General features: G+C 43.2%; 2 protein-coding genes across 3 annotated transcripts in view; one reads left to right on the top strand and one right to left on the bottom strand.

Annotated features, from left to right (window-relative positions):
• Positions 1–1,756, top strand: part of LOC134439137 (dysbindin domain-containing protein 1-like) — a 30,742-nt gene extending 28,986 nt beyond the window's left edge. Inside the window, exon 4 of the mRNA XM_063188993.1 lies at positions 257–1,756. Coding sequence (XP_063045063.1) covers positions 257–435 — 179 coding nt within the window. The 3' untranslated portion in view covers positions 436–1,756. The remainder of the gene's footprint in view (positions 1–256) is intronic.
• A 1,090-nt stretch (positions 1,757–2,846) lies between these two features.
• LOC134439136 (AFG3-like protein 1) lies at positions 2,847–15,865 on the bottom strand. 2 transcript variants are annotated; one of them, XM_063188991.1, is made up of 17 exons: positions 15,543–15,865; positions 15,104–15,188; positions 14,935–15,003; positions 14,672–14,823; positions 14,156–14,305; positions 13,423–13,497; positions 13,145–13,269; positions 12,452–12,734; positions 12,042–12,179; positions 11,506–11,659; positions 9,690–9,797; positions 8,130–8,255; positions 7,291–7,401; positions 6,647–6,762; positions 5,706–5,906; positions 4,717–4,911; positions 2,847–4,047 (listed from the first exon to the last, which is right to left on the bottom strand). In XM_063188991.1, exons 1-17 carry the CDS (start codon positions 15,660–15,662, stop codon positions 3,814–3,816), a joined length of 2,442 nt encoding a protein of 813 aa, XP_063045061.1. In that variant the 5' UTR covers positions 15,663–15,865; the 3' UTR covers positions 2,847–3,813. The 2 variants fall into 2 exon arrangements, with proteins under 2 accessions (XP_063045061.1, XP_063045062.1); XM_063188992.1 differs by lacking the exon at positions 14,935–15,003.
• Between the last annotated feature and the right edge of the window lie 291 nt (positions 15,866–16,156).

Here is a 16,156-nt window from a genome sequence, read left to right as displayed (position 1 = left end):
TATTTATTTTAAAGGAATACACCACTCCAGACACCCTTTTGATTTTGAACACAAAGCCAAAACTGTATGTGTTAAAATTAAGTTTGATTCGTGTATGCACCCTGTCAGACTTTGTGGAGGGTATAACAAATCCACTGATCATAATGATATTTATTTTGTAACATTTACTCTATGACTGTTCTGTATTTATTTCTTAATTATTTTATAGTACATAACCCCCCTTCCTTCCTGTCCTCCCTCTTCCTACCTCTGCCAGGTCACCACCACCACCCGCACCACCTCCACCGCAGCGGCTACATGCGCTCCCCCTCGTGGACCCGCTGCAGCAAGGGGGAGCCAGCGGCGCGTGACAAGAAGCACCACAGTGACTCAGACAGCACCTCCTCCTCCTCCACAGAGCCCTACCTGAAGATGGAGCGACCCAAACAGCCCTGAGAGAGGGCCCACAGGGGGATGGAGACGGACACAGACTTGGGGGACTGAACAAGTTCGTACAACCAGAGCCTCCAACCAGAGCCCCCAAAGCTGACTCCAAAATACTGACCGGATAAAAAAGAAAGACATCAAACTATAATGGTGCTACAAACAAAAGACTGCTTATCTTGCTGTGCACTTACAATGTAGAAAAGAATGGAGAAAACATTAACTGAGATGCGATTGTGGGTGAAGCATAACACATAAACAAATCCATATGCCTACATCACTGAAACCATTATGTTTACATCTCACAGTCCTGTCCCCGTGCCCATATTTACATACTTACCTTGGATTCGGAGTGAGGGCTCAGTGGGTGTAAAATCAAGATCTAGAGTGGAAGAGATGAAATATTGGATATGGATATCGGCCATAGTATGCACAAGCACACAGGGTGCAACATGGGTCAGCCCTCAGGCATCTGGTGAGAGCTGACTTGGGTGAGGTTTGATCAATGAGAAAAGAGTAAAACCGGCACCTTTTGTCTTGAGATACTGTAGTTATTCATTTATATTTCAGTAAGTCAACAGCCTTTTTGAGATTTTCTCAAGTCCCAAGGCTTACACACTTGAAATATTGTTTTCCCCACACAGCCACAGCATGTAGACATATCTAGAGTGTGTGGATTTGCCTCCCTTTTTTACTTTGGATTTTTCTTTTCTCACGACTAGCACCCTGCCGAGAACACTTCAGAGTGTGCATTTCATCCTGCCATGCAAAGCAACTTGAAATGTGTCATGACAGGAGATATATTTATAGCTATATGGTTTTCATGTGATGCCATGCATTTTCAAGGTCCATCATTAAATCATCCATACTGACTAAAACACCCATGCATTGTGCATCCTCTCCACCTATAAGCATTTTCCAGTTGAAGTCACTGTCTTGGAATTAGAGTGAGAAAAGTAGTTGGACTTAGTTATTTCCAGCCAAATACACAAAATTACATGATGCTGTGCTAAAGGAAAAAAACCTGAAAGTGCAAGACAAGTCATACACAGCCATAGTAGGTCAGCACAAGAAAGCCTTTGGTGGTGGTTGTATACTGTAATAAAGTGAACATCATTGACATGCTCATAGTTCAGGTATTCCAATACTGCTGCCACATATAAACTGATCCAGCTGAACCCATTAAGTACAGCCCTTTAAATGTATCATTCCATCAACAACATTTAATGCGGCACCCATTCCCACTACTTCACGATGATCTGTTTTATTTTTAATTTTTAAATAAACTATTAAAGATAACCTGTGTAAAGCAAAATAACGAGGTTGTATGAGAGTCCCTTTCAGCGCACATTATTCTTTTCTCTTCACATACGCGCCCCTCTCTTAGATACGGCTGTTTATACTGAGGGGGGTTATATCGTCTCAGCTTTCTGTGACCTTATAGAAAAAGCCAGCAGGGGGCCATTCCGCTGACCTATATAGTGGGCTCCTGCCAGGGTAAATTGAGGTGCGGGCACAGAACAGTCCTTGGCAACAACTGGGATTCCCACATCAAAATTGCAAAGCGATGATATACGTGCGCCTTAAACAGATGTGTCCCCGTGGAGAACACATGCACATGCGAGTGAGTGAGTGGCAATGTAAACATAGGCTCGTGAACAACGCGTGTACACTGCCTGGTCTTCATTAACAGGTGCCATCACTGTTTTAACAGTCAAGACTAGAGTTTTAACAGGAAAAGTAACATGTTGATGTTTAAATTGAATTGGAGTTGATATTCATATCTCCAATGGTGTGGTCAACTTGGTTGGAACATGACACTGCTTATTACAGTAATGTGTTGGTGATTTGTTTTGTGGGAGTAAATGACATGAACATTACCGACATCATTACTAAATATTCAGTAAACAGTATCCCTCTCCACCTGCTAAAAAAAGAAACTATTGTGAGACCGCTGTGTGTAAAGACATTACATGTTTTGTAATCGCCCCAACCAAGGATTACCACCATTGAGCGACATAACAGAGTAGCCAATGCATAAGTGAAAAGTGAAAGCCCATTGGGAAACTCCAACTCCCATTGTCATTGTGACACAGCACTCCAGAGCACACAAGTGAACACTGCACACTGCACACAACGAAATTGCATTTATGCCTCACCCGTGCAAGGGGGCAGCCCTCAGTGGCGCCCCATGGGGAGCAGTGCGGTGAGACGGTACCATGCTCAGGGTACCTCAGTCATGGAGGAGGATGGGGGAGAGCACTGGTTGATTACTCCATAAGAATGCCAATCCAAACGTGAAACACTGTGGTATTAGATATGCTTGTGTAAGAGTTGGTGCAGACAAAATAATTTCAACTCATTCTTTTTTTATTCTGCCAAAAAAACCCTGTTGATGTCAGAAACACACACACTTACAAAAATGAACAAAAATCTTCACAACTTTACTTTTACACTTCATCATCTTTTTTATGTACAAACGGCTGTGGAAATTTCTGGTACAACATGATCAGTAACAATAGCTTTTAAAGCATGACTTACAGTTAAAGCAAAATAACGCTTTCCGTCAGGAAGGCAAAATGCATTGGATGAGAAAAGCCTGTGTTTGCTTTAAAAATGTAATAAAAGGATTAAAATGTTCATCGTGTCAGCAAGGATGTCTGTCCACAAAGCAGACACATAAAGAGGCACGAATTTACACAAACATGCCAACATGCTCACACACACACACACACGCACGCACTCACGCACGTACACACAGCTTAACATGATGCCAATGTACACACTCCAACAACACTGCATATGGCACCACTGTCTTCAGAGTGCATACACAGTTGACTGCTCATTCTTCTCTTTGAATGTTCTATATGGCCTGTTCTATATAACAGTCTTCAATATCAATCAATGAATCATATTCATTACAGGTCTTCACAATGTTGGACTTATCACGTCTTCAAGTTTCACATACAGTGGTGTTACCACTTCCCACTGGCCGTGCGATGACATTCACAACAGGACGGTAAAAAAACGGCACGACAATAACCACAATCCATCTCAAAAGTCCAGAGCCCATGATTTAAAATAAGGACTTCATATCAACTATTTCATCATCACCGGGCCAAGATGGAAGGATACAAGTACACTTCAGAAATAGCAGCCCATATTGCACATTCCAGGTCAGTGGAACTGAAGCGCCTCGTCTCCGTCTATGTTGGCTTTGAAACCAAAGCCGCTTAGCACCGTGTCTAATGTGCAGCGAGTGGGTGCAGCACGGGGGAAATACAGTACAGTTCACAGTCTACAGACATGCACGGCTCCCATTCAATCCTGCTGCTTGGGAGTAGGCCAGTAGGTCTTGAGGGTCCCGCCCCAGACCTTCCTTTCCTTTGCTTACTTGCTCGACAAGTACACAGCCTCCTTCAGCTGTTGCGGGGGGTCGTCCGAGTCCTGTCTCTCCTGGTTCCAGTTCTTTAAGCCGGCAGGGAGGCTTGTGTCCTCCTCCAAAGTGCCCGTGCCCTCAACAAACTCCTCGTACGTGGACTTCTCCTCGAAGGGCCTCGGCCCCAGCAGCTCCAGCATGTCAGCTTTGTCCAGGACCTCCCGCTCCAAAAGACGCTTACCCACCTGGGGAAGCACAGAGCAGTTCGCAACAATCATTCATCATGACACATCAATATCCGAATTGTGAAAAATGCATTTTCTTTTTTTTCTTTATTGAATTTGAGTTCACCATTATGATTTTCATTTTTTGTTACATGAATGCCTAAATTTTCCCAACTTAATATGCAACAATGTACAGTATAAAATCAAATGCCAAATGGCCAACGTTGAATGCTTCACTACTTGGCTTCTGATTTTTGAACTGCTCTTACCATTTCCACCTACAACACATACCATCAATGGATAAATTAAAAATGATTCTTCACTACTATACGTGGCATAGTAATGTAATACAACATTATCCAGTACTGAACTATGCGGTACGTTTCTTTTCATAACTTACTAGGGGTGTAAATCACAGCCTCCAGGACGATACGATACGGTATCAATTTCTCAAAGCAGGGATTTGATTATTTTCGATACTTAAGAATTCTCCACGATACGATACGATTCGATTTTTCCAATTACTTTTCTACTTCTATTATGTTATGGAGCAAGGGCATTGGACAGGGGCCACAAATTCAATTATTTTCCTTACTTAAGAATGCCCCACGATAAGATACGATGAAATCATCGGCTGTAGGATCGATGCATCGCTACATTTGGATTATTATTTACACCCCTGTGACTTACCATCTCTACCAGGTGTCGTTTGTCGGTGACTAGCTGCCGCGTCTTGGTGAGGGCCAGGTCGATGAGTTGCCGCACCTCCTGGTCGATGAGCTGGGCGGTGGCCTCGCTGTACGGCTTCTCTGACACCAGCTCCCCTGGCTGCGGCAGGTTATAGGACATCTGGCCCACCGCATCATTCATGCCAAACTGTACCACCTGCATGAAAAAAAACGGGGGAAAAAATGAATTGTGAGAAACTGCAAGAGGGCATTTAAGGTATAGGCCTATACAGTAACTGAGTGTTTTCAGAAGCTCAGTTGTTAACTCCTGGTGGGCTGGGCTGAGTTAGTCAGTGAAAGGTGAAATGCTACATTATGTAAAGGATATAATATGTATTATTTGAAACTTCCCAATATACAGTAAATACCTTATATGACTGGTTTGTACAGCAACTTTAGAATTTACATTTGCAAAACAAAATCTCCCTTAGAGAAACCATATAATGGTTATTAGAAGATAAATTTAGGTAAATCATTGCTAGTAGAGTGAGTCATATTGGTTAAGGTATGTTTGCAGACTGACAGAGATAAGAGTCTGTGTGTGCATGTGTGTAGGAGAGAGGTCGTGGCTATGCTTTACCTAAAGCTTGTACAGCCATTGTTTTGTAGACAGCGAGCGTGTGTGTGCGTCTCTGTGTTGGGGGGGGGGCGCATGTCCGGTCTAAAGGGTCATTAGGATCTACAGGGTCATTGGGTTCTTCTGAGGTCAGAGGACCAGGGGTGGGGAGAGCGAGCGAGAGAGACAGAGAGAGAGAGAGAGAGAGAGAGAGAGAGAGAGAGAGAGAGAGAGAGAGAGAGAGAGAGAGAGAGAGAGAAAGCATGCCTGTGAGTGTGGTGGGGGAGAAGTGTACGGTATATTGCCTAGGGGAGGGAGAGTGTCTCTGACTGTCTGTTAATTCTCCAGGGTCGCTGAGTTGCTTGTGGGGTCAGACAGCCCGCAGTATGTCTCACCTGTGCATAGGCAGACTGGGTGACCTTCCTCAGGTCGTCCTGGGCACCAGTGGTGATCCTCCCAAAGAACACCTGCTCCGCGACACGGCCGCCCAGCATCATGCACATCCTGTCAAAAAGCTGCTCGCGCGTGAACAGGTACTGCTCCTTAGGGAGGTACTGCGCATAGCCCAGGCCTTTCCCTCTGGGAATGATGGAAACCTGCAGGGAAAACAAGAAGAAACAGACACAAAATCTATGAAATTATGGTTGAAGTTAAGTGGTTAGGTAAGATGATGTACTGATGCACTTAGGACAGGTTAGGATAGGTTACAATATAGTATAATTTGCGCGTGCTGTGGACTTTTTGTGCATTTGCACTTTCATTTTTTTGTGACGTCTTGTCTATGCATGGGACAGTGAGAAACATCAGTTCAATTCCTTAATATGTCTAGTACTGGTACATGTGAAGAATTTGACAATAAAGCTGCCGTTGACTGGAAAAAAACCTATGGGAATCCATTTACTTCACCCTTGACCTGAACTCTTATATAATCCATGTCTGCGGTACGTAACCGCTCTCACAATTAACATGCAGCATATGCGTAGATACAGCCTATCTCAGGGTATACATTAACAAGTTTGGAGACTCTAAAAAAAGACAGCATTTAGGTCATTGAGCCAACGACCTTGTGGAGCACTGATATGCAGTAACTGTAGACGACATTAAGAGCTGAGGACTATGTTCAGTGTAGGATAGTGTCAGCGTTGGTAAAGGGATGACTTTTTAACTGTTTGTAACAACCATGATTCACAGTAATTTCACAGACATTTTAGAGGGGTTTAGTCGAGTGAAGTGCAATAAAATGACTTTTTAATTTTTTAAATCATCTGTGATTTCGTTAGACGGTCAGTTTTCCTTAAAAGAAGAAAAGAGTTTGGAGGCAGGAACTTGTCTGAACCTTGAGGAGGGGGTCGGCATGCTCCAGGAACCAGCCCACCACTGCGTGGCCCGCCTCATGGTAGGCCACCGTGGTCTTCTCGGTGGGCTGAAGCACCTGGGTCTTCTTCTCCAGCCCTGAACATGATGGGTAAACACACTTAATGCACGGGAGGGACGGACCTTGTGGTCCTTGAACTTAAACTTGCATGTACTGTACCAATTTCCCCACTACGCTCATCTATAGCAATATATACAACCACAGGAACTGCGAATTTTGGGTTGCACAGGTTTGATTGAGGAAACCGAAGATTAGACATGTCTCAGCTCAGTATGATCAGTGTAGAGGACAGCAATTTCATCTTTACCTTAAGAGGGTGGTACTAACATTCATACTAACTTCATTTGAAATTAAATTAATTATTTATGTGTTTATTTAGATATATTACACTAGCATTGAAATGGGTAAGCTCCAAAACAAATATCTGAGGAGCTCCATAGCTTACAAATGTTTGCCAACACACTGTGTGGTGCACAGTGATCTGCCATCTGTATATGTTGTCCAGTATTTCTGACTGAGTGGTGTTATCTCATCAGAGCGGAGTTATCTGAAGGTCCATGTACATTAATAGGCCTCTATATAAACCAATTTGAGACATGGCTTACCTCCAATGACTCTGTCGATGGCCTGCTCAAAGTGCCTTGCCTTGATGGACTTGTGGAGATGCCTGGCAGCGATGAGAGCTGCTTCATTGCACACATTAGCGATGTCAGCACCTACAAACACAAACAAGCAGATTATCGATTAAATACATACGCTGCAATGAACTACGCCACTGAACTGTGCCCTTCCTTTCTTTTCTCATCTCCAACTATAAACATGTTGAAACAAGCACATGATCGATTAAATACATGCGTACGCTGTAAGGCTACTCCACTGAACTGTGCCTCATCTCCAACTATAACATTTGGAGAAATACAAGCTTGAGTTTGATACATCCTTGCATTTGTTACTCATGTCTGCAGTTTGATCATCTGCATACAAGGTACAACTTTCAGTCCATTATCCTAACAACTGTCCTCGACCTGTGCTTGTGGTCTCGTGCGTTGCTGATGCCCAACCTCCATGGAGAAAACCTCAGTTTTCCCCGCAGTCAGCCTAAGTCTCCTCGACTTTTTGAGGACTTTTCCCCCATTCAACAGCCCGATTGCAAATGGGAAAATGATATTCGAATTGCGTTTTTGCGAGATATTGCATTAAACGTCTGTTGTCAGTGATGTCTTGCGACGACATCACACGGCCACAAGCATGAGGGAGGAGGGGAGTTAGGAAGATGGAAAGAACCCGTTGTGTGATATTGTTGATTGACGGGTAATGAGAGTGCAGTGCAGATGTAATAAATTCCTAATGTGTTTTTTCTCTGTGGTGGTGTTGCATGTTGGGTTTGTGTTCTTCTCTCTTGGTTTAGCTAAGTCTGTGCACAGAACCAGCGGTTGATATTCACCAGTAAAGCCGGGGGTTAAAGCAGCGAGCTTCCTGGAGAGGTCATCTGGGTCTATGCTAAGGTCCAGTCTCAACGGGCGCAGGTGCACCTTAAAGATGGATGCCCTGCCTTTGATGTCCGGAGCGCCTGGAAGACAGAGGGAGAGAACACAAAGGCAATGGATCAGGACAGGCGTCTGGGTGTGATAATTGAGCAGAGGCTTTTGAAATGCAAAGACCAGGCTAGGTTGATGGGGACATGACGTCGTAGTCCACCCTTTTTTGTTTTTCACCTTTTTACAGTATTTACAAGCATTATTCATGAATCATTTTCTTCTCAGAGTTTTCAGTATTTAGATTATTGGTATCAGAATTATTAGCATACTTGAGTATAATCACTGGAAGAAGATGGGAGCATTAGCATCAAGCCACAAGTGATCTCAGCACGGGATTAAATAGCTGTTTTGCACTCTGGTAAATTTTACATTCATATTTTAAAGTAGTTTATACGTACATTTGATGATGTTTTGTTTGCTCCCATAGACGTGCATTGCTACGCTTAATTTGGCTATACTGTTAAACCAGGCAATGTAAACACAGGCGAAAAATCCTATGTATTCTCATATTTTACTGGGACTTATCTACATATGAGCAATTTCATGAAATGAGGTGGACTACTCCTTTAACACACGCCCAAAACATTTACTACCATAGTACTACACCACTATAACCTTATGCTATAACTATAGCCTTTAGTAATACATTACAACTTGGTTTTGTAATTCATAACATGGGTGGGGTCATCCTGGGACAAGAGATTACATGAAATAAATGATGGAAGTCCGCAACACTGTTAATGCTCCCAGTGATTTATTTGCACGATGTTTCGGACCTTCGTCCTTTCTCAAGTGCAACTGCACTTGAGAAAGGACGAAGGTCCGAAACGTCGTGCAAATAAATCACTGGGAGCATTAACAGTGTTGCGGACTTCCATCATTTATTTCAGTTAATCTATTTTGTCCAGCACCTGTACCACTGATGTGCCAGCATTCTCCACCTACAAGAGATTACATCACAGTGTAATAACAACTGACAGCTAGCAGAGCCCCTCACTCACACATCGCAGGCCCATGTTACATAATCTGGCCTAAAAATAGAGAGGGGAAACTCACTAAATCTTTTTCCATGTCAGCTCGGACATCTGGCTTGTTGCTATGAATAACACCTCAAGACAACTTTCATAACAATTATGCAAGTTTGTGATTTCCATTTCATAATTGACTGATTAAGACAGGAACGCCTGTGTCCAATGTAACCACTGATGCTATTTGGCCATTCACATATCCCACTTTGTATATCAACAGTAGAGAAAGCAGGATATAGTCCTATGGTTACTTACTGTGTCCACCTTGCCAGAGATATTTCAACAATGCAAGCAGCACATGCCCCAATAATCTTCTTTTGTCGAAGCTGACTAAGGACTTGTGGCAGTCAGTCAAAATGGTTTACTGGAGGTGTTGTGTAATCCCAAAGCTTGGCAAACTTAGAGTAGGTGTAGTTTGTTGTTGCCGGGGATACCCACCGATGTAGATCTGCCTGTCAAATCGTCCAGGCCTCATAAGAGCAGGATCCAGGACATCCACACGATTGGTTCCTGCCAAGACCACCACGTTGGTGCTGGGTTTGAAACCTGTAATAACCGTTAAAAAGGAAAAAAATAAACAAATACAATCCCCATGGAACCTTTTGTATTAATTCATTTCATAGATTTGATATAATATACTTGATAGATCTTGGCGTGAAAGAGATTTTCAAAAGTGAAAACACTGTAGGTACACTGTGGACATCTGATGTGTTTACAAAGTTACAAAGTTGCTTACATAATACAAAGGCAAAAATGTACTGTTCATGAAAAACACACATGTCATTTATTAGCAACTGGGTTTACTCAACGACATCTAAAAAGGTGTTAAGTAAATGGCTGCGATACTAATTAATTCACAGCTAAGCGTTTGAAATGAAAGGGCGCGCTGCACTGCGTTATCAAATGATCAAAATCCTGATTGACTGGAGTTACACACTAATTCACAGCTGAGTGTTTGAAATAAAAGGGTGCGCTGTATTATCAAATGATCAAAATCCTGATTGACAAGAGTTAAGATTAACATGTAAAGAATTTATAATCCTAGAACATTACTTAAGGACCGAATGACTCTTTCCTTCAGGGACTCATGAAAACTAGGGTACTTCGTCCGGACGTGCCTACGTCACTTGTGATGCGCGTCCTCGTTGCCGAACTTCAGTGGACACTGCACTGGGACTCACTAGTCTTCTATACACATCTATGAGTATAACACCACAGGTGCTACCACAGATGCTCAACTGTTCCATGCAGCCATAGAATGTCCCCTTCTCTCTTCATAAGCACGAGAAACAGCTTGAGGAAAGAATGTACCTGGCTACCTTCCATCTGACACCTCCTCAGTATTGCCAATCTCTCTGGTGCGATACATATGCCATCCTCCACCCTATTTAACATACAGCAGCCACCAGGGCCACTAACAGCCTTAACTGGGCCCAGGACAATATCACCTGAAAGGGCCATCTTCTCAATGCATGCAATGTGTTGAAGACCCAATTCTGGACCCCCTCTCTATTTCCTGGGCCAGGGACAATATATGTACTTGTTTGCCTGCCCCCCTATATGTGGGCCTGGCAGCCAGCCACTGCTGAGCAATGATTTGTACATGAACTCAATCACACAAACTGCCAACATGCCAAACTCTGAAATTAACACCTGCCGGCAAGCCAAGGCTTGCATTAGGGTACAACTCAGAGGTTGCATCAAGTTAGAGAACCTGTGCACATGGATGTGAACTATAATAGCTGCATAGCCCAACTCAGTTGTATGCCTTAACTCCATTGAACTCTTCCATACATTAGACTTGTCATCAAGGCTGATTACCCTAAGACACTACTGAGAATAGAGGGTATCAGGATCAAGAAGACACAAAGACCATGATAGACCGAGACTACACCAAGACCAAGACTGAGACAAAAAGAACGAAGGCTAGTGTTTTTGATTGGATGAAGGGCTCCTTCTGACTCACACCAAATACATAGTATTATGTCAGTGATTGGTTGCATTTGAGAGGTCACATTTGATAGGTGTGAGAAGTGAAATAACAATATAGAATGTTGTATTATCAACTGTTGGGTTTTGTGTCATGGATATTGTTAGCTGCAAATCTCAATCTCAGACAGCAAGAGCAAGACAAAAAAACAACAACAAAAACAGCAGAGACCGAGACCGAGACCAAGACGGAGAAAAAGTGGTCTTAAACCAGCCTCAAGAACAAGACCAGTTTCAAGAAGACATCCAACTCCTCCATACGTACCGTCCATCTCCACCAGCAGCTGGTTCAGTGTGTTCTCCTGCTCGCTCTGGCCGCCAAAGTCCCCCCTGCCCCGCTTCCTGCCGATAGCGTCGATCTCATCGATGAAGAGGATACATGGAGCATTCTTCCTGGCCATGTTGAACATGTCTCTCACCTATGGAGGCAAGCCAAAGCTTCATGAAACTATAAAAATAAATGACCATATTAGATACAATTTGATGTAACATTAAATGACTTCATACCTGATGAGTATAGTGAAGCTAAATGAAACTCAGCCTGAGACTACTGATTTCATGTTATAGACAAATTTCTTGACATTGAATGAAACTGAATTGAATGAAAAAATATTTCATACTCTCAGGTTATATACCATTAATGAAGTGTGAAAATCATAATGTTTTAACAATGTAAATTCAGAGGTGGCTGAGCCCTAGGACAAATGTTTTCTATTCGCAAGCAGACAGTGCCGATTACATAGATAACAGTTAACGGACAAATAAACTGTTGTGTTACATGAAAGGTGATTCGAGTCTCACCCTAGCTGGCCCAACTCCAACAAACACCTCTTGAAACTCGGAGCCACTGACTGTGATGAAGGGCACGTTGGCTTCCCCCGCCATGGCTTTGGCCAGGAGAGTCTTCCCAGTCCCTGGGGGTCCTGATAAGACGGCACCCTGAGGAGTGGAGGGGGCAGAGCAAACAGCAACATCATCTCCTGGGAGTCCCACTCATGTTTATGTATGGTGGGATCAAGCACCACATGCTGAGGCAAGGACTGCTGGTAACTTTCCACTCTTTCAAGAAGTGAAAAAAGTGGAAAAAGTGCAAGTTGTTCATCTACTTGGGTCTTCAAGAACCCATAATCTTAATAATTGTGTTGAGGATAATGATAGTAATAATGAAATTTTAGATTTCAGTGTAAACAGTGTTTAAAAAAGTGCTGTACCTTGGGGATTTTGGCTCCTAAGTCCTGGTACTGCTTGGGATTTTTCAAGAAGTTCACAAACTCCATGATCTCCACTTTGGCCTCCTCACAGCCTGCCACATCCTTGAACCTCGTGCTGATGTTGCCCTTGATCATCTTGGCTTTGGATTCGCTCATGCTGGTGGGGTTGTTCCTGGCCCCGCCTCCACCACCGCCGCCGCCTCCCATCATTGGTCCTCGTCGGAGAGCGAAGAGCAGAAAGCCAACCAGAAGCGCCGTAGGGAGGATGCTCATCAGGAAAGACCTAAACACAGGAAAGAGGGGCGTAAACACAAGCATGCCCTTTTAATAACAGGCTCTCAAGACTTTCCAAGACCTTCACTAAGCCAAGCGGATATGCCGCTGATGGTTAGATTGCTTCTGGTGCGTCACACTCAGCTGGAACAATAAACAATGTACTGTGACTGGGCAGATATTTTTGGCGACCAACCAAATGTTTTCAAGGGCTGAGAAAGGCAGTGTTTTAATCATAAAATAAAAACATTTTAACTTCATAGAAGATAAACACCTTGGTATTTTCCAAACTTTGAAAGACCACAATCTCCACCACCACAAGTTCCAACTGGGCTATTTACAATGTTTGTGCAAACAAACTTTGTTGAATTCATTGATGAGACACATTGTAAATTTTGCAGCGTATGAACATGGCCGTACCCATCGCTCTCTGAGGTGTAGAAGACAGGCACTTTACGGAGGGGCTCCAGCCCCATCTCCTGTTGAGCCATCTCCAGATTACGCTCAAACGTCTCCACACTTCCAATGTTGAACCACACGTAATTCTGCCCACGCACACACACACACACAAACACGCAGACACACACACACACAGTACAACTATTTGTTGGGTTGACAGTCACACTGTAGTCTATGTTTGTCAGCAGTGCATATTTCCACACAGGAAGAGAGTTTCATAGAGAACTGAAGTCACTCACCACATCAGAAGTGTTGACTCCTGGTGCTGGGATCACCCTGACATACTGCTTATTAATCACTTCCAGACGGTCCACCTGGAATAATAGTGCATCACATCAATTATCAAGTGATCAAATCAAATCAAATTTTGACCAAATCAAAATATGTTAACAGGAGATTGTCTTGATGTTGATGTTAGACACAATTTTACATATGACACCATAATACACAATAGTGTTTAAGCATTTACAGTACATGGTGTGCAATTATATGTATATCCTTCTAAGTACACGCTTCAAAGCACCAGGTCCTTGCATGATGTATCATCTTAAATATGCTGTTGCATTGCTGCTCACGCTACCCTTGACTTGTCAGTACCCGGTGATGCTGCATTTTTCGGCTCAGGCCTTTCCAAGATCTGAGCTATTCTAATGGGGGGCAGATTTTGTTTACATTAAAAACCTTCTTTTAACATAGGCCCATTCCAAATATTTTCCCAAAGGGTATCGCTGTTTTTTATTTGTCTGCTGATGTTGCACAACCTTTTGGATGTTTGTGGGAATAAATCAAGATGTTTTTTTGAAATGTAAACAAACTCTGCCTCCATTACAATGACAAGGATCTCAGAAAAGGCTGAAGAAAAATCTCAGGTACTGACAAGTCCAGGGTAGTGTGAGCATTTCAACTGCATGTTGAAATTGACTGAAGTTATCCTTTAAGCACGCGCTCCTAAAACATAGTGCAGATCCTCACCAGTCCTTCTGTGAGGTAGTAGTTCACGAAATCTTTCCAGGAGATCTCTCTACCCGTCTCCCTTAAGTGCAGGTAGATAAACGTAGACAGCATTCCCGCTGCTGCGATTCCCACATGCTGGAAGTACTTCTTGTCCCATGGAAATTCACCCTATCCACCAATACAGAGTGGGGAACAATGGGAATACAATGTGAGTGGGCAGTGCTTAAGATGTGCTGTTGTCATGCGTTAAGGATCACAGAAAGCTGACTGCATTTTTCCAAGTAGCACTGCTAAAGTACAGACACTGAAGCACTGAGATGGAAGACTTGGGTGCGACACATACACACACACACACACACACACACACACACACACACAGGTGAAATAGGCCGGCTAAAAATTCACTAACAAGCAGATCCGTGTGGAGAATGTGGGTTAAGCCTGGCATCAGTTACAGCCAGTTTTGAAAGAAAGGCCTTTGGCGTTGGCAAGCCGGGAGCAGGGACAGGTGTGTGTGTATGGAACAGAACATACCCTCTGCATGCGGGCCCACCAGCTGTCATCTCTTCCTCCCTCGTCTCCTCCTCCTCCTCCTTGCCCACCACCGCCTCCTTCACTGCTTTCTCTACCTCCACCGTGCACCTTCCTTCTAACTTCATTTGGTAAGGGATCCGTGGAATCAACATCTTAAATAAAAGAGCACAGCTTTTCAAATTAACATTTCAAATGTTGTATAACAGTGTAAGCACACATGTATTATCTGCAAAGACGACTAGCTTATTGTTTAGGTGGCATACTTTTGGGTTCTTCACATGACTTCATGACATCTGCATCTTCACTTTTTTTTGGGAAATACTTCTCAAACCCTGAGAACAAGTAATAACGCGTAAGACAGCTATTGTTGATAGTGTTGAACACAGTAAGTGTATGTCTTTGAACGGTATAGAATCAGTGTCCCAAACCTACCTCTGGGGGGCTTTACTGAGAACGCTCTGAAGAGCACTGCCACTTCTTGTCGTCCAAACAAGAGGCTCCTTTTCAAACCTATGTTCTGTTCCAAAACATCACAATAATGGAAAGTTAATAAGTTAAAATAAAATAGTTTATTTTCCCTTATGTCACCACCATCCAGTGCAATCATGCTGCGATAGAGAGCGTGTATGCTACAGCAGTTCGAAAAATTAGGGGGGAGGGTCAAGTTGCAAGTTTTGTAACAACATCGTAGCGAACATAAATGAATGGGTAGGTTATTTAACTGCAATCGACTACAATGTTGCAGTACCATCCCATGCATGCATTGCAATACTTAAAACTCTACAATATCGTACATTTTGTTTTTGGTTATTCTTGTTTTGCCTGTATCTACATCTTAACAATAACAATGAACAACAGCGCATAGACTTACCGTCCCCGTCGCCCCACAATACTTCAATGCAGCGAATGCATTTGGGTTTTTTCCTCCGCAATTTGCTCCAAATTTGATGGGTCCAGTGGCCGTCAGAAGCAGTCCAAACATTCGAACCATGGTTGCACAGGATGTACAGTAGCACTGAAGTGTTAATCGGAATGTTGAGCTGCAACAATTTAGGTCGTGCGGAAGAGAAAAGTTATTGTGTTGCTGTAGCACTGCATAATCAGAGAGACGCCATGAAAACTAGTTATGTATAGTACAAAAATCCACACAGCAATGACATGGACAAAGGCAGTGGCTCTGGATATTTTGCTTCAGACGACAGTGCACGATTGGCTGAGAGTATACTTATAATGAAACGGGGCGTTGCTTATGAAAACAAATATCACGTGTCTCCCTCGCTGTATGGCTAGCTCAGAGCCATCTAATAACAGAGTTGCGCAAACCGGGGACCAGGAAGTCGGTTGGTGATGTGATTCGCGTAGATTAAAATGTTTCTTAACAGTAAACTTCTGTTCGTTGGAAACTAACACAGAACCATCACATACCAAACAAAGATTAAGTACAAACGAATTACATGACCTTTACCACATTTTCTGTGTTATACC

The sequence above is a fragment of the Engraulis encrasicolus genome, chromosome 22 (genome assembly GCF_034702125.1).
Source record: "Engraulis encrasicolus isolate BLACKSEA-1 chromosome 22, IST_EnEncr_1.0, whole genome shotgun sequence".
Taxonomy (NCBI): Eukaryota; Metazoa; Chordata; class Actinopteri; order Clupeiformes; family Engraulidae; genus Engraulis; species Engraulis encrasicolus.
This window is presented reverse-complemented; position numbering and strand designations above follow the sequence as displayed.

What these genes read in the sequence shown, in the direction of transcription:
- LOC134439136 (XM_063188991.1), bottom strand. Translation starts at nt 15,662, where the DNA reads ATGGTTCGAATGTTTGGACTGCTTCTGACGGCCACTGGACCCATCAAA. An exon ending in CCCAGTCTGCCTATGCACAG is followed by an intron (nt 4,912 to 5,705) that starts GTGAGACATACT and finishes TTTTTCATGCAG; the next exon opens with GTGGTACAGTTTGGCATGAA. An exon ending in AACGACACCTGGTAGAGATG is followed by an intron (nt 4,048 to 4,716) that starts GTAAGTCACAGG and finishes GTGCTTCCCCAG; the next exon opens with GTGGGTAAGCGTCTTTTGGA.